The following is a 22,480-nucleotide window of genomic DNA, read 5'->3' as shown; positions in this document are numbered from 1 at the left end:
TATTTTAGAGAACAGCAACGACTTTACTCAGTTTAACTTAAATTTGTGTTCTTCTTGTACTGATCCGAGGGTTTTTTTTTGAAGAAGTTTCAGTCTTAGAATTGTCCCATTCATTTAAGCTAGACAAATTTGGAATGGTTTTATGAGAATGGTAACTACTAGTGTTATTGTTAGAGGTCTGTTTGCTTATTACTTTGGAATTTCATTCATATGTTAATCATCATAGAGTTTCTCACATAAATAATGATTGGAATTAAGCCTTGTCTAAAATTCAGGAAGCATTGTTGAAAATTTAGGAAGGGGTCCGTAAATATTAGGAAGACCTTCGTGAATGGATTATATGAAGTATTTTAGTGTTATGTCTATGATGTCTTCGAAATGTTTCTTTACAAAATAGAATTATCTTGTGTCTTGTGTTGGCGAAGTGTGTGATATCTTTGATGTGTTATATTGTAACGTGGGTTTTTTTGTTTACATATTGATTTCAGCAAAGAAGAAAGAAACAGTGTAAGGAAGTTGAGTATGTTGTTCCAAAGAAGAAACGTAGAGTTGATGATGAACAAGATGTTCCATGGTGGAGCATCCAAAACTATCCTGAATTTAAGCAAGAACACTTTAATATGTAATATTTGTTACTATTATTTTTACGAAGACCATCATGAATTTCAAGAAGTGATTCCTAAATATTATTGAACCCTTCATAAATTTAAATATATGTGTTTCTAAATATATATTTTTGTGTATTTTGGATCAGTGTGTCAAATATTAGTAGATTACTCCATTAGTGAGGGATAATGATTTCATTTTTGTGCATATTCTGATGTTTGGAAATCTAAATTTTTTTATGAAAATCATCATGAAGTTCAAGGAAATCCTTCCTGAATTTCATATACCCTTCCCGAATTTCATACAATCCTATCTGAATTTCCTATAATCATTTATGAAGTTCAGTCATAGTTAAGGCAAAGTGCTAACATATATATGCGAGAATGTTATACATCATACACGTACCAAATAATCTAAAAATGTTTCTCAAGCATTATATATTTCTAAACAACATATAGAGTAAAATTGGATAAAAGAACACAGTCTCATCTACATATATCCAAAGCATACTTGCATCTTGTGTCATCTGCATGTACATCACCTAGCTTAGAGAAACCTTCAACCCTATTTCCTGTGTTAAAAAATGAACTCAGTGAATTAATTTCAGGAAATTCTTCATCAATTCTCAACAATGCTTCCTTAATCTTCAAATATGACTAAGAAATACATCAATATACAATCAACAAACAATAAACATGCAACAATCAAAATTATTAAATCCCAAAACCATCACAACTTTCCCTGTGCTAACACAAAAAGTGAAAAGGACTCTCTCTATTACATTTAATAGAATTCCACTACGCTAAAAGAGGAAATTGAAGTGAAGCTAGTGATTAGTGTCTACAAGGAAGTATAATGTACACAACCTTGACCATGAAATTCCATATCCATATACTATGAAATCAAATAATCACTACTGCTAATGCTTTAGTTTTATTAGCAAAGAAAAAAAAACTCACCACTCTAATTTTCTTCAACTAGAAATGACTTGACCAATTGTTTATATTAGACTCCACTCAACTCTACGCTTCCCTGCATTTGTTATCAACTAACGTAAATTTCGAGAAGATACAAACAGATCATGAATAGTAGACAAATAATCCTAGAAATTGTATTGACATGGTAGAGGAAACAATCCATTATATTCAAAATCAAATTTACTGTTTTTACGAAAGGTAAAAGAACTTTTGGTAACAAATCAATACGATCGATATGTTCTAAACAATGGAGCAAAAAAAACAAAACCTTCGTCACCTTTGTCATGGGATTTATCCTTGTTGAAGGTCACAAATCAAAAAACTCTCCAAATCCAACACCAACTAAATTATTCAAATTAAAATTAGAGATAGGGAATGGGACCTCAAAGCTTGGGTATCTCGTCTTTCTGAACTAGAGCTCGAAGATCTCTTTGGTCTTTAGATTCATGCTTGGGCTCTTCTTCAATGTCGGGAATGCAATTGCTGATTTCAATCGCGGCAATCAACATCATCTCTGATTTCATTTGCTGCATCAATCCTCCAAATCAAAGCTTTTCCTCTCTCTCCTTGCTTCTTCCCCATATGTACCCTATTTTGCTCTTTGTCCTTCTCCTCCTCTGAATCTCTAGAATTCAACTGAAAGTTTTTAGGTTTTTTGTATAGACGGTGACCGCTGCGTTTTCTCCTTTCTTTTAGTTTTATTTAATTTTTTTTATTTAGATAATTTCTCTAAAATTAAAATTGTGCTAAATTTGGAATAATTAAAAATGTGTGTTAGTTTTGGAATAAAAACTTAAATTGGTGATATATTTGAAAATTATTCTATAATTAATTTATTTTTTAATATCGTATAATTAAATAAATAAAAAATAAAATGAAAGTGGAACGGTGGTTGATTTGTTTGTGAGAGGCGAAGAGGAGAGAGGATACAAACAATACTGAAGAAAAGACAAAAAAGAGACGAAAGAAGAGAGAGAGAGAGAGAGAGAGAGAAATGGAGAGCGACGAAGCAGCAGCAGTGTCTCCTCAAGCGACGACGCCGAGCGGAGGAACCGTAGCTTCTGGGCCGAAGAAGAGAGGTCGGAAACCTAAAAACAAGGACGATTCTCAGACGCCGTCGTCTCAGCAAGGTGGCAAAATGAAGGAAAGCGGGAAGAAAACGTCGCAGCAGCAGCCGAGCGTCGACGAGAAGTACTCTCAGTGGAAAGGTCTCGTCCCCATTCTCTACGATTGGCTCGCCAACCACAACCTCGTCTGGCCTTCACTCTCTTGCAGGTCTCCTCCACTTTTTTCTCTTCTAGGGTTTCGCTTAAAATCGTCATCTTCCGCTTAATTTGTGTTCCTGGGTTATCTTTGAACATTACGATGTGTGGATTGAGTTGCATTTCTGCTTAATTTGAAGAACAAAACAAAAATTGCTGAGAGATACATTTTCTCGATTTCTGGGTTTAAGTGAGATTATTTTTTCGAATATTCCAGTTAGGGTTTGGTGTTTAGCGTTTTGGATCTTGTGCTTATTTCCTTTAAGTTTTCAGATATATTTATGTTGTTCTATTCAATGGTTTTGGTGTGTTACAAATGATTTTTGAGGAAATTTGTAGGTTTCAGCTGTTTACATATCTGATGAAAGTCTTTTTAGTTCTTGTGCTAAAGAGGTTTCATTTGGTGAATTGTTGTTTGATTTTTTAACAGATGGGGTCCTCAGCTTGACCAAGCGACCTACAAGAATCGCCAGCGTCTGTATCTCTCAGAGCAAGTAGGGTTTTCACTTTCTTTTGTATCTTACTCGCTATAAACGTACCAGTTAGTTGCCTCACGTTCTCAGAGTATCTGTCTATTTCTCATCACATCTGTATCTTTCTTGGTTGTGTCACCAGACTGATGGCAGTGTGCCTAATACTCTGGTCATAGCCAATTGCGAAGTTGTTAAGCCAAGGGTCGCTGCAGCAGAGCACATATCTCAGGTAATTTATTAGTGGGCTTTTCCTACTAATCTTGTGCCTTTTTCCTTATTATCCTCCCCCAAGGATTTCCTGTCATGACAGTTATTCAATATCTTCTGCTAATGTTCAGTTCAATGAAGAAGCACGTTCTCCATTTGTGAAGAAGTACAAGACCATCATTCACCCTGGAGAGGTGCGATAACTGTCTACTCTCGAGATATTACTGTATCGACATTGTTGCTTCTATTTCTATTTGGTGCATTAACTGTATCTGCGTAGCTGTTCAAACCAATGCATGAAGTTACTCAGTTTGGCATTTTGGTGAAAGTAAACCCTGTTTTGATGTGTATTCATCACCAATTTGCAATTGCAGGTTAACAGAATCAGGGAACTCCCGCAGAACAGTAAGATTGTTGCTACTCACACCGACAGTCCTGATGTAAGTTTTGCTTCTTCTATTTTGTTCTGGTCATAGCAACTCGAAATATGTCGGTGTTACCTCTCTATTTGGCAGTCAAAGAGAATCCTTTGTTTTGGACGTATTCCCAGTTTCAGTTATCTGAATACAATACTTTGCTTCCAGGTGCTCATATGGGATGTTGAAACGCAACCAAACCGTCATGCGGTGCTTGGAGCTGCAAATTCCCGACCGGATTTGGTATGACCGCTTTCGTGAACTGTTGTTGCAAATTATTGCTTGCGCTTCATTTTTGTGTGTTCTAATCTCATCAGTGGAAGTGATATCTTCTTAGATAGTGCTAGTTGTTTGCATCATCTGAACCATCTTTATTGCAGATACTAACTGGACACCAAGATAATGCTGAATTTGCTCTTGCAATGTGCCCAACTGAACCCTTTGTGCTCTCTGGAGGTTTGTGTTTCTGTGATTTGTAATGTCCAATCCTGTGGTTTGCCAGTTTCTCATACGAAATTTGTTCTCTTAGGCAAGGACAAATCAGTTGTTTTGTGGAGTATCCAGGACCACATCACAACTGCTGGGACAGCTTCTGGATCTATCGTCAAACAGACTGGTGAAGGTAGTGATAAGAATGAGAGTCCTTCTGTTGGCCCCCGAGGTGTATATCATGGCCATGAAGATACTGTTGAAGATGTGGCATTCAGCCCAACGAGGTAACTTCATAGAACAGACTCCTCCTTCTGATCTCGTATTTTTTTGATGCAAAACACATAATTTTTCATGCTTTTCTAATGATGCTACTGGCAAACTTTTATGTCGTGAAGTGCACAAGAATTCTGCAGTGTTGGTGATGATTCTTGCCTTATACTATGGGATGCAAGAACTGGCACAAACCCTGTCACCAAGGTACTCTATCTTCTTAATCTTATCAAAAGTTTGAAAATTTATCTTCTTTTATCTTTATTTTTGCTTTGTGTTCACCAGGTTGCGAAGGCGCATGATGCTGATCTTCATTGTGTCGATTGGAATCCTCATGACGACAATCTGATCCTGACAGGGTATGGAGATTATTCATACACACTTAATATATGAAGTAAGAAAACGTTTAGCATATGCATACATATACTAATTAATAGTTGAATGTTTCAGGTCAGCAGACAATACTGTCCGGTTGTATGACCGTAGGAGCCTTACCTCAAATGGAGTCGGTTCGCCTATTTACAAATTTGAGGGCCACAAAGCTGCTGTTCTTTGTGTTCAGGTTTCAACAAATGCTATATTTTTATTCTTCTAGTATGATGTATATCGATTAACCCACTGACACCATCTTGTTAATCATTTTAGTGGTCTCCGGATAAGTCATCTGTTTTTGGGAGTTCTGCAGAAGATGGTCTTTTGAACANCTGATCTCGTATTTTTTTGATGCAAAACACATAATTTTTCATGCTTTTCTAATGATGCTACTGGCAAACTTTTATGTCGTGAAGTGCACAAGAATTCTGCAGTGTTGGTGATGATTCTTGCCTTATACTATGGGATGCAAGAACTGGCACAAACCCTGTCACCAAGGTACTCTATCTTCTTAATCTTATCAAAAGTTTGAAAATTTATCTTCTTTTATCTTTATTTTTGCTTTGTGTTCACCAGGTTGCGAAGGCGCATGATGCTGATCTTCATTGTGTCGATTGGAATCCTCATGACGACAATCTGATCCTGACAGGGTATGGAGATTATTCATACACACTTAATATATGAAGTAAGAAAACGTTTAGCATATGCATACATATACTAATTAATAGTTGAATGTTTCAGGTCAGCAGACAATACTGTCCGGTTGTATGACCGTAGGAGCCTTACCTCAAATGGAGTCGGTTCGCCTATTTACAAATTTGAGGGCCACAAAGCTGCTGTTCTTTGTGTTCAGGTTTCAACAAATGCTATATTTTTATTCTTCTAGTATGATGTATATCGATTAACCCACTGACACCATCTTGTTAATCATTTTAGTGGTCTCCGGATAAGTCATCTGTTTTTGGGAGTTCTGCAGAAGATGGTCTTTTGAACATCTGGGATTATGACATGGTGTGTACATATAATTTCACTCAGATATGTCTGAAGTCAACCTTTCTTCACTTTCATCACAGAAAGACAATTCATTGTTCTCATGTTTGTTTTGTTTGAGTATTTATCAGGTCAGTAAGAAGTCTGGTCGTGCAGCTAAAAGCCCTGCTGGACTCTTCTTCCAGCATGCTGGTCACAGGTTCTTAAGGACTTAATCATAAGTCCCTTGTTTGCTTTTCTCATTAACTTACTTCTAAGTTCCTTCATTTGTATACTTTCTTAGGGACAAAGTTGTTGATTTCCACTGGAATGCGTCGGACCCTTGGACTATTGTCAGTGTTTCTGATGACTGTGAGACGACTGGTGGAGGTGGAACATTGCAGGTAACCTTCAAACACTTTCGTGGTACCTCAACAAGTCGATATGCAATTATTTTCGATAAAACTGAAAATGTTGTTTTTACGTTCGTCTTTGGCAGATATGGAGGATGAGTGACTTGATTTACAGACCAGAAGACGAAGTCCTGCAAGAACTGGAGAAGTTCAAGTCGCATGTAATGACTTGTGCCTCCAAACCTTGAGAGTAAAGAAATAAAGTGCCGTGGTCTATCTATTTATCGTCTATGTTAAACTAATGTGGTTTAGATGTCGGTTTAGCGAGGAGTCTTGGGTTTTTGAAACTCTGGTTCGTCTTTTGAGATATTGGTAGCTTTTAGGACGTTTCAAAACCATTTAGGGGTACATGGCTTTGGTTCTTGATCATGTTTCCATCAGACTCTTAGGTGCTGGTTTTGTCCAACTGAGATGTTAATCGGATCGGACCAACTTTTTATGTGTTTTGGTTAAAGTTTTCAATGCTTGGCCTGAACCTAATAATTCCTTCTCTGAAGCCAGAGACCCAGAGCAACCCCGTTGCATCGAGCTTGTGGCAAAAATAACATAGCCGTATTCTCTTATTTAGATTAAAATGTAAAATACAGTATAAAAGCAGCGTGAAATTTGTAAACTGGTAAGAATTTTGTTCTCGTCACATTTAGCAATAGAGGACTTCGTGATTATTATCTTATGTAAAACCCTAAACAGAGTTTATTACAATCTGGTAATCAATTCGTTGACCACAATCAATCAATCACTAACCCTTTTGGTCATATAATTTAAGACTGTACAATAAAAATAAGATAAAAGGGTTTATGAAAAGGTTTGCTTTTACTTTTTTTTTAATGGGCTTTTTACGTTAATGGTCCCCCAGGCTTAATAAATAGGCTTTATCAAGAAGTCTCTTGATGAGCTAGAGACTTTCCAAAACCCAATCGCAGGCAGAATCATACGTCTGTCAAGATCAGTCAGAGAAGAGAAGAAGATCATTCAATACGAAGAACAAAAAAGTGTAAAGAGAGAATCAATCAATGTATTGCTTGAGAAAAAGGGCAGGGAAGCAAATTCATCAAATTAGGGTTTTATAGACGTCACACCTACATTATCTTTAATTTTTCCGACGATACTTAATTTGCTCGAGAAACTCTTTTTAAGTCGGGCGGGGGGTTTCGCGAAATCTCTCCATTGGAGGAATCGATGGAATCATCATCATCTCCGTCTGGATCCCAACCTCCTCAGAAAGTGGTCTCCAAACTTCAGAAAGTAGGCTGGCGAGCTACGATGATCTTCAATCTCGGTTTTGCAGGTTTGAAATTTCATTACTTTATATAATTGGGTTTTCTTAGTTTTATTACGCCCGTAATGTGTTTGATGTAATGCCTAGCTGAGAAATTTGTTTCCTTTTCTTTACTAATGTTTCAAGAAACTAGACAAATTCTTCTAGCAGTAGTAGTCATAAATTATGCTTACAATCTTAGTACTTGCACCTTTTCCCTTTGCTTTGATTCTCCAAGAACGCTCATTATTCCATGACATTACTCCTTGATTGTTTGATTATATCGTACTTCTATGATATTAGAGTTAGAGCATGCTCATTGAATGGACATTGTCTTGGACTTTCATCTCAGCCACTGTTGATGTTTTCAGGGATAGGAACGGTAGTATTTATAAACAACTATCTCTATCTCTATCTCTATCTCTCTCTGTGTGTGTGTGTGTGTGTGTGTGTGTGTGTGTATATTATTATATATCTTGGCTAAACAGTTACATTGAATAGAGGGTGCACTCAACTTCTTGTAAATTTTTCTGATTCATGGACATGATTGCACATCTTATTGTCCTGTGCTCATTCTTATTAATGTTTCAGCATAGTTTTTAAACTAGCTTTCTATAACATACTCTCACTAAACTAAACCCCCCATCTCGATTCTGTTTTGTTGTCAGAACTATAAGCTTGGTCTGAATCATAATTGAGAAAAGCATGTTTGATGTCTGGCATTATAAGCAGTTTGAATATGATATAGCAGCATTCATGGTGGTCCACTTCAATGTTTTTGCTGAATTTTTTGATCCCTTGTTTCTGCAGCTTATATATTTGCGATAAAACGAGAAAAAGACATTGATGCGGATGAGAAGAAGAAAGGGAAAAAGAGCAGCGAGGCCAGAAACAAAGGTGGTGTGAAAAAGGGTGTTGTCAACACTGATGATGTCGAGAAGAAAGGTGTAGACGACAGCAGAGTTGCAGAGACTAATAACAAGGCTACGGAAGCAGAAAGTGCATTACCGGAGAAGCAAGAAACCAAACCGGTCCCTGAACTGGATCCGCTGTTTGAGTTCACAGATGCAGTTGATCAGCCGATGTTTCAGACTGTGTCAACCGAGCCTGTAAAGGTAGCAAGGAAACCGATTCCAGAAGATGAGCAAAAGGAGCTGTTCAAGTGGATCTTGGAAGAGGAAAGGAAGATGGAACCAAAAGACAGAACAGAAAAGAAACGAATCGACGAAGAGAAAGCTATTCTGAAACAGTTCATTCGCGCCGATAGGATTCCCAAACTTCTCCCTGATGATTCCGTTGATTCTTCCCTACGTGACTGGGACAAATTCTTCTCCAAGTAGAAACAGAAACTAAGTGTACTTGATTTTTTTTGTTAGTACACCAAATTGAACGTTGTCTTTTTAGTTCTACTACTATGATTGTTACTCTAATCAACGAATAGCATAAGTCCTCAAAGAACAGTTATAAATGTGACTTCTTGGGGTTGAGAATGGTAATTTTATAAACTATAGGGTAATGTTTTATTTCTTATAAGATAAAAGGACTTCAAAATAAATTCAATTAAACATAAGGTGTTTCTGAGGAGGAGGGTATAAATAGCTTAAACCCTAGAGCAGCTGAAGAATCCTAAATTGATCATCTTCGTCCCTTCTTCACAGAGTAGTAATTAGTAAATTAGAATCAGAACGAGGAGAAAATGGTTCGCAGCTTAAACCCTAAGAAGTCAAAGAGGAAGAACAAGGTTCGAACTTTTGAATCTGTACTTGCTCTCTTGCTCAATTCTTCAATCTGATTTCCTCAAATCAAAACCTAATTTGCGTGAATTGGATTTGTTTTTTTTTTGGTGGAATTTAACAGAAGAAGGCAGAGGCGTCTTCTTCCGAGATACCATCGATACCAACTAGGGTTTGGCAACCAGGTGTTGATACGCTCGAAGATGGAGAGGAACTGCAGTGTGACCCTTCTGCTTATAATTCTCTTCATGGGTTCCATGTTGGTTGGCCCTGTCTGAGGTAAATTTTCATTTGTAATTATATCCATGTGTTCTTGTTTAAGTCGAAGTGGTGAATCTAGAATGGATTGTATTCATGTAATTTAGCAGAAAGCGTGAGACTTTAGAGATTGTAAGAGATAATTTTATATGTTCTAAATGTATTAGCATTTAGCCAGTATATTATCTTAATGTTTGATGCATTAAGTTAAGAAGTTTAGTGTCTGTGAATGATTACTATGCAAGTTTTGGTGATTTGATGGCTTTCTATTCCCTTCTTCAGTTTCGACATTTTGGCTGATAAGTTGGGTTTGAACCGAACTGAGTTTCCTCACACACTTTATATGGTGGCTGGTACTCAAGTATGTTTTGCAATTTTTTATATCTTCGTATGTATTCTTGCTTCTAAAATCTTGTGGTAAGTTTTTAACTCCTGTAAATACATTTCTTTAGGCTGAGAAAGCAGCTCATAACTCCATAGGATTATTTAAAATCACCAACGTATCTGGTAAGAGACGTGATGTTGTTCCCAAGACAGTAGGGAATGGTGAAGATGCTATGGAGGATGAGGATGATGAAGATGACAGTGACAGCGATGAGGAAAGCGACGATGAAGCTTCCAAAACTCCAAATATTCAGGTAATTCTTGATTCGTTTTAAATCTTCTGTTAATAATATCTGTCCTCTCTGAACTCAAGAGAGTTCTCCTGGTTGCTTATTTGTCTCTGAAATTTTGATATACAGGTTCGCAGGGTTGCTCACCATGGATGCGTTAACCGTATACGTGCAATGCCACAAAATTCTCATATCTGTGTCTCTTGGGAAGATTCTGGTCATGTACAGGTAAGATTATGTCCTTGTTATTAGCTCAGCATTTGGGCAATATGGATATATTTTTGTGTCTACTTACGTAGATTGGGTGGTTGTTTATATGTGTCTTTGTTATAGTGGATTAGCTTTTGTGTTTTTTGGCAGGTGTGGGACATGAGCTCTCATCTTAATGCTTTAGCCGAATCAGAAACAGAAGGTAAAGATGGAACTGCACCAGTTCTTAACCAAGCGCCCTTAGTTAACTTTTCCGGCCACAAAGACGAAGGCTATGCTTTAGATTGGAGCCCTGCAACCGCTGGAAGACTTCTTTCCGGTATATTTACCTCAGAAATTTCTGCAACACTCAAACAGTTACATATACTTTTCAATATAGTCAACAAATTTATCTATTTTTTGACTGGCTAGGGGACTGCAAGAGTATGATTCACTTGTGGCAGCCAGCTTCTGGTTCCTGGACTGTTGATCCTGTTCCGTTTGCCGGACACACTGCAAGTGTTGAAGATCTACAAGTAAACTGCTTGCAGCTAAATTGTATGTCTGCTGGTACCATTTCCTTTTCGCTGAACATTCTTTTTCTTTATTCCAGTGGAGTCCAGCCGAGGAAAACGTGTTTGCTTCATGTTCTGTGGATGGGAGTGTTGCAGTCTGGGACATCCGACTTGGGAAGTCACCTGCATTATCTTTCAAGGCACATAACGCAGATGTGAATGTAATCTCATGGAACAGGTTCTTGTGCCTCTATTCTGTATAACTTTATTCTGTTGGATGTGGTATTACCCACAAATGGCTCAATATTAATTTTTCTTTTTTCGTGAAGGCTGGCTAGTTGCATGTTGGCCTCAGGAAGTGATGACGGGACATTCTCCATTCGTGATCTTAGACTGGTCAAAGTAGGTTTTTAACCGTAGCTTTATATTTTCCTTGGCAATCTCTTAACAAGATTCTGATATAGTAGCATATGTATCTTGAACTAGGGTGGAGATGCTGTGGTAGCACATTTTGAGTACCATAAGCATCCTATTACGTCAATTGAATGGAGCGCTCATGAAGCCTCAACACTTGCAGTCACATCCAGTGATCACCAGCTCACGTAAGCCAGAAAACAGTACACCTATTCTCTTCAGAAAAACCTGCAAGCTGTATCAATTGATTTTTGCTATCTGTTGTGTTTGCAGGATATGGGATCTATCCTTAGAGAAGGATGAAGAAGAAGAGGCAGAGTTCAAAGCACAGACCAAGGAGCAAGTGAACACACCTCAAGACTTGCCTCCTCAGCTTCTCTTCGTTCACCAAGTAACATTTTTACTTTAGCATCATTGCCTCGGGTTTGTTTGATCCATGTGTTTTATTTTTGTCTGATAACCTTGTTTATTGGGAACCCCAGGGACAAAAGGACTTGAAGGAACTTCACTGGCACAACCAGATTCCGGGGATGATCATATCAACTGCTGGTGATGGTTTCAACATCTTAATGCCTTACAACATTCAGAACACACTTCCGTCTGAGCTACCTGCCTGAAAGACCCAGTCTTTGTCTGAATTCTCTTAAAAGTATTACGCATAGTTTTGTATTGTACTCTCTCAGTTCTTCCATTGAACTTTTTTGTTTCAAGTAACTACTATACTCTCTTTCAAAACTTTCAAGGTTTTCATCATCTGTTGGTTGATTTCAGTTGTGACAAAATGTCAATTTTGATTGAATATAACATTCTCTTCTCCAGGAACATAAGCCAAATAAATAGTTAGAAGCTGGTAGAATTTGAAAGTGGTCGCCTTGATCGTAATTTTAAAACCGAAAGATACATATCAAAATTTGGATTGAATGCAGCGAATGTAACTTGAGGGTTTATAAACATATTTGACTTGGATGTTTAGCAGTATAGCAATGTTTCTCCTTGCGCAATTTCCAGCTTGTGGTTTGGTATGACCTTGGCATCTTCCACAGGTTATCATCCGATCCACAAACAGTGAAGACCCTCCATTCTTTGACAATCCTGACTGTGGAGGTCTCGTCTCTCGTGAGCACTTCATAAAGCAGCTTTTTTAACTCTGGATTTGGTAATTAGAATGAGATCGAGGTAAGGATCCTTTCTTGGTTAAGTGTTACCAGTGTTGCGTAGGGTTAAGTGTTACCAGTGTTGCGTAGCAAATGTGTTAAAGCTGGGGGTTTGATTACCGTGACCATATTATGGTAGCTGCATTGTTTTAGCATCCAATCACCAAAGGGTTTGTTGCTGCTTCTGATAATAAATGATCTCTGCCTCTCTGCTTGTATAGACAGTATACTCGGTCATCATGTGATCTAAAAATCCAATCCGATTCGAACCGAAAATTTAGAAATATCCGAACGGATTTTGAATTTAAGGATCCGAAAATCCGAACCCGATCCGAACCGAAATCCGAATGGATATCCGAACATGCCCAAAATAAAAATACATAGTAATAATATCTTAGTAATACTTATAAGTTGTAATAACTTAGGTGTCTAAAAGTTTAAATTTTTGGATATTTTAAATATTTTCATGAATTACAACTATTTTTGAATATATTTAGGTAAAAACATAAGCGTAATTTTTAGATATTTTGGTTCATTTAAAGTAGTTTGAATAGATTTGGACAGAAAATTTTAGATTTTTGAGTATTTCGGATAACCGAATCTGAACCCGAAAAATCTGATCTGAATTTGATCCAAATCTAAAATTTGAAAATATCCGAACGGATTTTAAAATTATAGATCCGAAAAATCCAAAATTCGAAATTCGAAAAATCCGATCCGATCTAAACCGAACCGAAAATCCGATTCGATCCAAACCGAACCGAAAATCTGAACGCCGAGGGCTACTCCATAGTAGTAGCATAGTCCATAAACATAAATATTCATATGAAATTATAATCCACATTAATTTAAAAATTAAATTAAATTTTTATCTAATTGTCTTATCTTATGTGTCATCAATGAAACACTTTGAATTCGCATTTCGGCGACATAGTCTCTACCAACAACCTCGCCGTCTGCTTTTGCCGGACCACCGCATCTATTTTCTCCACCAACACCGCTCCTACGATCCTCTCGTAACCTCCTCCACCACCGTTCGCCACGTAATCAACCAGCGCCGCCTGCACTGGTCCCAAACTCCGCCGATTCCATATACGAATCGGTGAGGCAAGAATTTGATCTCAGGGGCGCGTCGACGGATTTCTTGAAGGTGCGGCGGAGACGGCGAAGTTACTGCATCGCGGGGGATTTCATCTACAAATTATGCAATCTGGTTGCAGTGTCAGAGCTCTCTGGATCATCAACAACAATCAGGACAATGTTGTCTTCTCCAGGTTTTTTCTATTTCCCCAAAAAACATCTCTCATTCTTTCGCCCCCAATCCCTACTCTTAAAATTCAATTCAATTCAGGAGGTTCCCGGTCGTCGAGAAGCAATGGTGCTCCTCCGCTTACAAGTCGGGAAACGAAAGCACTGACTTAGATCTTCCTAGACTCCCCACCGATCAGCAACTCTCCAATGCTTTCACTCGAAGAAAGAGACGGTACTCTCTCTCTCTCTCTCTCTCTCTCTCTCTCTTGGTAGCTCTCAAAATGTAAAACATGATGAATTTCTTGTAATCCCGAATTAGGGAAGGCTCTACTCGTGGATACGGCATACGTGTAGCTCAATCGACTAAAGGATCAGATTCTTGGGTTGATGATCCCATCGCTCGTCATATTATCAGTCTTCGTTTAAGCCAACAAGATGATGATGATGATGATGGAGATAACGAGCAGCCTGAGAAGAACATTCTCTGGCCCATTGCTCTCCACACCAAATCCCTTTACTCCATCCTCGTTTTGCCTTTGGTTAACCCAAGGGAGATGAAGGATTACCTCACCTTATCTAGGAGATCTGACTGTGGTCCAGCCGTTGGTGAAGATTTCAGTTTGTCGTCTCTCTTGCTTAACATTTCCTCCATCACTGGGTACTTTATTAACTTCTCCTCCTCCTACTCTCTCATGGTTACCACTTGTAATATTTAAACCTTGTGGTCTTTTCGCACTCATGTTGTAGGGCTTTCATGGTGGCTCATGCATTTGCTGACATCATTTCTGGTGATACAGTTGAACCTGAGGTTGTTGTGAGTGCCTCACCATCAGTTGGGGGCTTGTTTGATTCACTCACTGGAAGCATTGGTATCTCATCCAGGGCAAAACCTGTTGCTGCACCTCTTGCATCTTCTTCCCCGTCTGGAGCTGCAACATCTGGATCTACATCCTCGGATGCTCCCAAATCAGGGTCTAGGTTACTCGATAGAGATTTACTTAGGAATTTTATCGCTAGTGCTATGCCGTTTGGTTAGTATTATTATCCCTCTGTCGTTGATGGTCTATTCTGTTCTCTGCTAGATCATTTTGTATCCTCCTGATTGCTTTCTTTTCATCCCTTCTGCAGGTACCCCATTAGACCTCAGCTTGTCTAATATTTTTGCTATGAAGGCGAATGGCTTTTCCTCTGCTGATCCTCCTCCCCAGGAACTTAAGCAACCAGCATGGAAGCCATACTTGTACAAAGGAAAGCAAAGGCTATTGTTCACAATTCATGAGACCGTGAACGCTGCAATGTACGACCGCGATGAGATTCCTGATAATGTATCTGTTGCCGGACAGATAAACTGTCGGGCAGAGCTAGAAGGGCTGCCTGACGTATCGTTTCCTCTAGCAGGGCTGAGTACAGCCCACATCGAAGCTATATCTTTCCATCCATGTGCCCAAGTGCCAGCACATGGGATTGACAAGCAGAACATTGTTTTCCTGCCTCCCTTCGGTAACTTTGTTCTCATGCGATACCAGGCAGGTTGTGGGCTCGGACCACCAGTGAAAGGTTTCTATCAGCTATCAATGGTCTCAGAAGACGAGGGTGCATTCCTCTTCAAGGTCCACCTCATGGAAGGTTACAAGTCTCCTCTGTCAATGGAATTTTGCACTATCACTATGCCCTTTCCACGGAGACGGATAGTGGCATTTGATGGGACTCCGTCAGCTGGGACTGTTTTAACCACAGAGCACTCTGTTGAGTGGAGGATTCTGGGCAGCGGACGTAGTCTTTCTGGAAAAAGCCTTGAGGCAACTTTCCCTGGGACAATCAAATTTAGCCCATTGCAGAGCAAGAGAAGAGGGGATGGGGATGAAGAAGAGAGCGAGGGTGAGGGTGCAGAGAATGTGGTGAACGTGGAGGACTTCTTGGTGGAGAAAATGAACAAGGATCTTCCAGCAGTTGAGTTGGAGGAACCGTTCTGCTGGCAAGCATATGACTATGCCAAGGTATGTATGTCTTTTGCTTCCTTTTTTCAATTGGTTGTTGTTCAAAATATATCTTCTGGTTTACAGGTCTCATTCAAGATAGCCGGGGCATCTGTATCACGAATGTCAATCGACACAAAATCAGTAAGCTTTTGCAAGTTGGAATGATTTAGTTGACAGTGTCATAGCAGGATTACCTGACTTTATTATCGCCTCGCTTTGTTTTTGCCAGGTCAATATCTACCCAACCACAAAGTCGCCAGTTGAGTTTTCTGCTCAGGTAAGACACTGCCAATATATAGTATAGAAATCTGAAAGCCCCCATGAAATGGTTGATAAATAGACTCGTACATAATATGTGTGCGTTAACAGGTGACATCAGGGGATTATATATTGTGGAACACATTGGGGAAGGCTCCATCTGCAGCCGTCTTGTAAAACCGCCAAGTCTCTTGTCCCTCACTGGTGTTTTGTTTTCTCATCCCAGAGGAAGTGCGATTTGTTTGTCTGTTTCTAGAGTGTGAAATCTTTAAATGTATGTACATTATTGTTGTTTCTTAAAGATAAAAGAAGATTGAATGTTTTTACTTTAGCATCATTGCCTCGGGTTTGTTTGATTTTGATCCATGTTTGTTTTTTGTCTGATAACCTTGTTTATTGGGAACCCCAGGGACAAAAGGACTTGAAGGAACTTCACTGGCACAACCAGATTCCGGGGATGATCATATCAACTGCTGGTGATGGTTTCAACATCTTAATACCTTACAACATTCAGAACACCCTCCCGTCTGAGCTACCTGCCTGAAAGACCCCAGTCTCTGTCTGAAATCTGTAAAAGTATTACGCATAGTTTTGTATTGTACTCTCTCAGTCCTTTCATTGAACATTTTGTTTCAAGAGCTATAATACTCTCTTTCAAAACTTTCAAGGTTTTCATCATGGGTTGATTGATTTCAGTTGTGACAAAATGTCAATTTTGAATAACATTCTCTTCTCCAGGAACATAAGCCAAATAGTTAAAAGCATTTCGCCTTCATTGTAATTTTTAAACGGAAAAATACATATCAAAATTTTGATTGGATGCAGCGAATGTAACTAAGGGTTTATAAACATTCTCGGTGTGCAATTTCCAGCTTGTGGTTTGGTATGACCTTGGCATCTCCACAGGTCATCATTCGATCCACGAACTGCGAAGACCCTCCATGTCTTTGTCAATCCTGACTGTGGAGGTCTCGTCTCTCGTGAGCAATTCGTAAAGCAGCTTTAAGACTGGTAAATTTTGTGTTGATTTAACTCTGGATTTGGTAATTAGAATGAGAGATAAAGAGTCTTTTCTTGGTTCAGTGTTATCAGTGTTTCGTAGCAAATAATGTGTTAAACCTTGGTGGTGTTGGATTTGATTACAATGATAACTAGGTCCACTACGGTAGCTGCATTGTCTTAGCATCCAATCACCAAGGGATTGTTGCTGGTTCTGATGATAAATTATCTCTGCCTCTGCTTGTATAATAATGATAAGACAGAAATTATTGTAATCAAACAAGACTTTATGGACAAAAATAATGTTGTATTCTGCTCATACAATGGAACAGTACTAGAACAAAAAGGGAAAAGCAAACGGCAAGAATGTAACATCATGATGATGATGATGAGCAATCTCCCAAAGACAAACTAACTAGTTGTTGTTCAAGAATCACTGTCTTAATAAACTCCACAACCCGTTGCAACCAATGGCTCTTGATGATTTTTGTAACCATGATTAGCTCCTTGCACAATCTCCAGCTTGTGGTTTGGTATAACCTTTGCAAACTCCTTGGCATCTTCAACAGGTACAACCGTGTCATCCGAACCATGAACCGTCAAGACTTTGCAATCTTTGTCAATCTTGAGACAAGCTTCGTGCATATCAGTGTTCAACCTATCCATTAACGACTCCTGCGTAACACGAAAACAAGACTGGCCCTCTACACCATCGATGAATCCTTGTTCCTTAATCCTTTCAAGATAGTTATCTCCGAGTCGTACACCTTTCTTGAGATCAAAACGTCCAGAGATATTAACCACATTACGGATGTTGTCACGATACTTTGAAGCATAGAAAAGAACCACATCAGCTCCTTTACTATGCCCGAGGATCACAGGAACCACACGGTTCATCTTGTTAGACAAGTGTTGGATAACGTAATGAAGATCATCATCAGCTTCGCTGTTGAAGTTACCATAGTGGAAATCGCCTTGGCTGTCTCCGTTACCAGAGAAATCGAAACGAAAAGAGCTGATCTTTTCTTCCTCTAAAGCAATAGCCGGTTTCTTGAGATGGCGTTGTCCTTGTTCGATCTGAATCCATGGCACAAGACCACAACTTCTTTTGATCCGGTTTCGTGAAGCAAACCCACGAGCGTCTCGTTGCGGCTGTTGGGGATCTCGATCTTCATCCCACAATTTTTTTCCATCCTCTCGAAATCGTAATCGTAGAGAAGAAGACTTTGCGGAACCCTATTTACCAAAGGCTTAAAACCCTGAGAGAGAGGGTTGAAACTTGAAACACGAGACAAGTAAAAAGGAGCAAAACCATGTGCATTGGTAGAGACTCAAATGAATCTCTCGCTAATATAATATTAGTTTTTTTAGTGTAGAGAAATTTGAGAACTTTTGATTAATTTTGTATGTACATTGGTGCGAGAAATCCAATGAGTTTCTCATTCTTACAATATTATTATTTTTAATATAATTTTATATTTTAAGATAATTTTATTTGAATATTTATTTTGTATTTTATCTTAACATTATTAATATTTTATTAACAAACTAAATTATTTATTAAATATATTTAATTTTATTAATTAGTTATATTTTATATAATATCAACTAATATTACTTTAAAATAATATGAACTAAATAATATTATGCAAAATGGAACTTGTTAAATAGCTAGTTTTATTTTATGATTTATAAAAAATAAAAAAATAACAAATAATAACAAATAAACTGTTTAATTAAGATTTTAAATTTTTTGTGGAGTTAATTTATTATAACAAATTCTAACAACTTAGAAAATGTCATGTGTCACATGAGTAATAGATCTTATGAGTTTCTCAAGGTTTCTCAGAAGATCTCATAAGATCTCCTTCTTTTTTATTAAAATATTTTTTTTTTATATTTATTTTTATTCTGAGAAATTTAGTGAGAACCTACCAATACACATGACTTAATTTTATTTTTCAATAGAGATTTCCCTGATTTTGTAACTATTTTTTTCTTTTTGTTTTGGGTATTTTTCTCAAATGGCTAAATTAAAAAAAGTATATTGGGAGACATGAATTAATTATTTAAATTTTCATTTAATTATTAGTATTATTTAAATCTCATGAATACATATAACGTGTCGGTCTAAACAAAGAAACCCTAGAAATCAGTCTTGTTGGATTCTCTCGTTGTGACTGCTTTCGATTTCGGCAATGGAGAAAGAAGGGCTTAACAAACTGAATCACCTCTCTCTCGTATCCAATGTCTGCAACGAGTTAGAAACGCATCTAGGAGGATCCGCGGAGAAAGTTTTGGCAGAGTTCATCATCGATCTCGGTCGTCACTCCGAGACTGTAGATGAATTCGATAAGACGCTTAAGGAGCAAGGCGCGGAGATGCCTGATTACTTCGTCCGGTCGTTGTTAACTGTAATCCACGCGATTTTTCCTCCGAAGCCTAAGTCTGAGAAGAAGAGAGAGGAAGGTGAGGATGTCAAATTCAAAGGTTTTCCTCTGAGGAAGCCTTCATCAGATGAAGATGATTCGTATAGAACAAAGGATGGACAAGTAACTAAGACTGGGATTTCAGGAATCAGGATTGTAGAGGAGAATGATGTTGCACCTTCTTCACGTAGGCCATTAATGAAGAAGATGAGCTCTCCTGAGAGGTGGGAAGCGAAACAGTTGAGTGCCTCTGGTGTTTTGAGAGGAGTTGATGAGGATGGAGATGGGATGCTTTATGTAGAGGAAGGTGCTGAAGAAGAAGTTGAGATTGAGATTGAGATGAATGAAGACGAACCTGCTTTCTTACAAGGGCAAACTAGCTACTCTGTTGACATGTCTCCGGTTAAGATCATCAAACATCCAGAGGGTTCCTTGAGTCGCGCAGCTGCACTTCAGTCCGCCCTCACCAAGGAGAGGAGAGAGATGAGGGAACAGCAGCAAAGAACAATGCTTGACTCAATCCCCAAGGATCTGAATCGTCCATGGGAAGACCCTATCCCTGAAACTGGTGAAAGACATCTTGCTCAAGAGCTTAGAGGTGTTGGCTTATCTGCTTATGACATGCCTGAGTGGAAGAAGGATGCCTTTGGAAAAACTCCTACTTTTGGACAGAGATCTAAGCTTTCTATTCAGGAACAAAGAGAGAGCCTTCCGATACACAAGTTGAAAAAAGAACTTATACAGGCTTTGCATGATAACTAAGTGTTGGTGGTCATTGGTGAGACTGGTTCTGGAAAGACAACACAGGTAACTCAGTACCTTGCCGAGTCAGGTTACACAACAAAGGGAAAGATCGGGTGTACTCAGCCTCGTAGGGTTGCTGCGATGTCTGTTGCCAAGAGAGTAGCTGAGGAGTTTGGTTGTCGTTTAGGAGAGGAGGTAGGGTATGCGATTCGGTTTGAGGATTGTACTGGACCAGATACAGTGATCAAGTACATGACTGATGGTATGCTTCTTAGAGAGATTCTGATAGATGAAAACCTCTCTCAATACTCTGTAATCATGCTTGATGAAGCTCACGAGCGGACAATCCACACTGATGTGCTTTTTGGTCTTCTAAAGAAGCTGTTGAAACGTCGACTTGATCTTCGTCTGATTGTCACGTCTGCCACATTGGATGCAGAGAAGTTCTCTGAGTACTTCTTCAACTGCAACATCTTTACCATTCCTGGAAGAACCTTTCCTGTTGAGGTACTGTATACCAAACAGCCAGAAACAGATTACTTGGATGCAGCTCTGATCACAGTCCTTCAGATTCACTTGACTGAACCTGAGGGTGACATTCTCCTCTTCTTGACTGGACAGGAAGAAATCGATTATGCATGCCAATCTCTTTATGAGAGAATGAAAGGTCTAGGCAAAAACGTTACTGAACTCATCATACTTCCAGTTTACAGTGCCCTTCCTAGTGAAATGCAATCTAGAATATTTGATCCTTCACCTCCTGGTAAAAGGAAAGTGGTCGTAGCTACAAATATCGCAGAAGCTTCTTTAACAATAGATGGTATATACTACGTTGTTGATCCTGGTTTTGCAAAGCAGAACGTGTACATCCCAGAGCAAGGGCTAGAATCGTTAGTCATTACTCCAATCTCACAGGCATCCGCAAAGCAAAGAGCTGGACGTGCTGGTCGTACTGGCCCTGGAAAATGTTACCGTCTCTACACGGAAAGCGCATATCGTAATGAGATGCTTCCTACATCAATCCCTGAAATCCAAAGGATTAATCTTGGAATGACAAGCCTGACCATGAAAGCCATGGGTATTAATGACCTGATATCTTTTGGCTTCATGGATCCACCTAAACGAGAAGCATTGATCTCTGCAATGAAACAGTTGTACAGCCTTGGAGCTTTGGATGAAGAAGGTTTGTTGACGAAGCTTGGTAGAAAAATGGCAGAGTTTCCTCTTGAACCGCCGCTTTCTAAAATGTTGCTAGCAAGTGTGGATCTCGGGTGCAGCGATGAGATTTTAACGATGATTGCTATGATCCAGACAGACAACATATTTTATAGACCGAGGGAGAAGCAAGCTCAGGCTGACCAAAAACGGGCAAAGTTTTTCCAGCCCGAGGGTGATCACCTGACGTTACTGGCTGTATATGAGGCGTGGAAGGCAAGAAACTTGTCAGGTCCATGGTGTTTTGAAAATTTCATATAGTCAAGATCGTTACGACGTGCTCAAGATGTGAGGAAACAACTTGTCAGCATTATGGACAAGTATAAACTAGACGTGGTGAGTGCGGGGAAGGATTTCACCAAGATAAGGAAAGCAATCACGGCAGGATTCTTCTTCCATGTAGCAAGGAAAGATCCACAGGAAGGTTACAGGACACTAGTGGAGAATCAACCGGTGTATATACACCCGAGCAGCGCGCTGTTCCAGAGACAACCAAACTGGGTTATATATCATGATCTTGTGATGACGACCAAAGAGTACATGAGAGAAGTAACTGTGATTGACCCAAAGTGGCTTGTTGAGTTAGCTCCAAGGTTCTTCAAAGTCTCTGACCCTAAGAAAATGAGCAAGCGCAAGCGCCAAGAACGCATTGAGCCTTTGTATGACCGTTACCACGAGCCTAACTCATGGCGTCTCACCAAAAGACGTGCTTGAGAGACTTTCCCTTATTTTTTTGGGTAAACCTATTCTTCTTCCTTACGTTAATTTTTTTTTTATCTTCAAATGTACTCTGTTTATGTATTGTAAGCTAAAAAAAGCTAACACAAGTGATGATGGATGAGCCACATAGATTATAGCTGCATCATCGTTTTTTGCTGACATGTATGAAAAATTGTACTTCCTTCTGCTAGTCCAAAAAGTAAAAAATACCTAACTTATTAATTACTTAAATTTCCATTCAATTATTATTATTTTTTAATTTGGTATTTGATGAAATATCCACGGATATGTATTCGTCTCTGTTGCTTTCGTTCTTGTGTTCGTTGATGTAAAAAAAAAAAAAAAAAAAAAAA

The 22,480-nt window shown here is 38.8% G+C and overlaps 4 protein-coding genes and 2 pseudogenes across 6 annotated transcripts; 5 read left to right on the top strand and 1 right to left on the bottom strand.

Moving 5' to 3' along the window:
- On the top strand, positions 2,490–6,872 carry LOC104766887 (WD-40 repeat-containing protein MSI4). Its single transcript, XM_010490864.2, has 15 exons — positions 2,490–2,858; positions 3,276–3,339; positions 3,461–3,547; positions 3,657–3,719; positions 3,900–3,965; positions 4,110–4,184; positions 4,322–4,397; positions 4,471–4,657; positions 4,769–4,850; positions 4,929–5,002; positions 5,094–5,205; positions 5,952–6,026; positions 6,137–6,204; positions 6,289–6,388; positions 6,484–6,872. Exons 1-15 carry the CDS (start codon positions 2,578–2,580, stop codon positions 6,583–6,585), a joined length of 1,512 nt encoding a protein of 503 aa, XP_010489166.1. The 5' UTR covers positions 2,490–2,577; the 3' UTR covers positions 6,586–6,872.
- LOC104702749 lies at positions 7,303–9,151 on the top strand. The gene is made up of 2 exons (XM_010490863.2): positions 7,303–7,685; positions 8,466–9,151. The coding sequence occupies exons 1-2, from the start codon at positions 7,577–7,579 to the stop codon at positions 8,993–8,995; spliced, it is 639 nt and encodes a 212-aa protein (XP_010489165.1). The 5' UTR covers positions 7,303–7,576; the 3' UTR covers positions 8,996–9,151.
- Positions 9,273–12,143, top strand: LOC104766885 (glutamate-rich WD repeat-containing protein 1). The gene is made up of 12 exons (XM_010490861.2): positions 9,273–9,396; positions 9,513–9,667; positions 9,929–10,007; positions 10,099–10,284; positions 10,390–10,488; positions 10,621–10,789; positions 10,882–10,985; positions 11,063–11,202; positions 11,294–11,366; positions 11,451–11,566; positions 11,652–11,769; positions 11,861–12,143. The coding sequence occupies exons 1-12, from the start codon at positions 9,352–9,354 to the stop codon at positions 11,993–11,995; spliced, it is 1,419 nt and encodes a 472-aa protein (XP_010489163.1). The 5' UTR covers positions 9,273–9,351; the 3' UTR covers positions 11,996–12,143.
- On the top strand, positions 13,426–16,745 carry LOC104766884 (AP-5 complex subunit mu-like). 3 transcript variants are annotated; one of them, XM_010490860.2, is made up of 9 exons: positions 13,426–13,806; positions 13,884–14,015; positions 14,108–14,441; positions 14,531–14,814; positions 14,912–15,780; positions 15,847–15,903; positions 15,992–16,039; positions 16,132–16,294; positions 16,430–16,745. In XM_010490860.2, the coding sequence occupies exons 2-8, from the start codon at positions 13,991–13,993 to the stop codon at positions 16,195–16,197; spliced, it is 1,683 nt and encodes a 560-aa protein (XP_010489162.1). In that variant the 5' UTR covers positions 13,426–13,806; positions 13,884–13,990; the 3' UTR covers positions 16,198–16,294; positions 16,430–16,745. The 3 variants fall into 3 exon arrangements, with proteins under 3 accessions (XP_010489162.1, XP_010489161.1, XP_010489160.1); XM_010490859.2 differs by having other exon boundaries at positions 13,427–13,806; positions 14,103–14,441; positions 16,132–16,251; XM_010490858.2 differs by having other exon boundaries at positions 13,427–13,806; positions 14,103–14,441.
- Positions 17,245–18,212, bottom strand: LOC104768069 (annotated as a pseudogene).
- Positions 19,218–22,121, top strand: LOC104766883 (annotated as a pseudogene).

Source organism: Camelina sativa, chromosome 19, assembly GCF_000633955.1.
Source record: "Camelina sativa cultivar DH55 chromosome 19, Cs, whole genome shotgun sequence".
Classification (NCBI taxonomy): domain Eukaryota; kingdom Viridiplantae; phylum Streptophyta; class Magnoliopsida; order Brassicales; family Brassicaceae; genus Camelina; species Camelina sativa.
This window is presented reverse-complemented; position numbering and strand designations above follow the sequence as displayed.

Excerpts from the sequence above, each read along its gene's own strand:
- LOC104702749 (XM_010490863.2), top strand. The coding sequence starts at position 7,577 with ATGGAATCATCATCATCTCCGTCTGGATCCCAACCTCCTCAGAAAGTG. Across the intron at positions 7,686-8,465 it reads CTTCAATCTCGGTTTTGCAG|CTTATATATTTGCGATAAAA; the intron begins GTTTGAAATTTC and ends TTGTTTCTGCAG.
- LOC104766887 (XM_010490864.2), top strand. The coding sequence starts at position 2,578 with ATGGAGAGCGACGAAGCAGCAGCAGTGTCTCCTCAAGCGACGACGCCG. Across the intron at positions 3,340-3,460 it reads GTCTGTATCTCTCAGAGCAA|ACTGATGGCAGTGTGCCTAA; the intron begins GTAGGGTTTTCA and ends TTGTGTCACCAG. Across the intron at positions 3,966-4,109 it reads CTCACACCGACAGTCCTGAT|GTGCTCATATGGGATGTTGA; the intron begins GTAAGTTTTGCT and ends CTTTGCTTCCAG.
- LOC104766884 (XM_010490859.2), top strand. The coding sequence starts at position 13,736 with ATGCAATCTGGTTGCAGTGTCAGAGCTCTCTGGATCATCAACAACAAT. Across the intron at positions 13,807-13,883 it reads GACAATGTTGTCTTCTCCAG|GAGGTTCCCGGTCGTCGAGA; the intron begins GTTTTTTCTATT and ends AATTCAATTCAG. Across the intron at positions 14,442-14,530 it reads AACATTTCCTCCATCACTGG|GGCTTTCATGGTGGCTCATG; the intron begins GTACTTTATTAA and ends CTCATGTTGTAG.
- LOC104766885 (XM_010490861.2), top strand. The coding sequence starts at position 9,352 with ATGGTTCGCAGCTTAAACCCTAAGAAGTCAAAGAGGAAGAACAAG. Across the intron at positions 9,668-9,928 it reads GTTGGTTGGCCCTGTCTGAG|TTTCGACATTTTGGCTGATA; the intron begins GTAAATTTTCAT and ends TCCCTTCTTCAG. Across the intron at positions 11,567-11,651 it reads TCCAGTGATCACCAGCTCAC|GATATGGGATCTATCCTTAG; the intron begins GTAAGCCAGAAA and ends TTGTGTTTGCAG.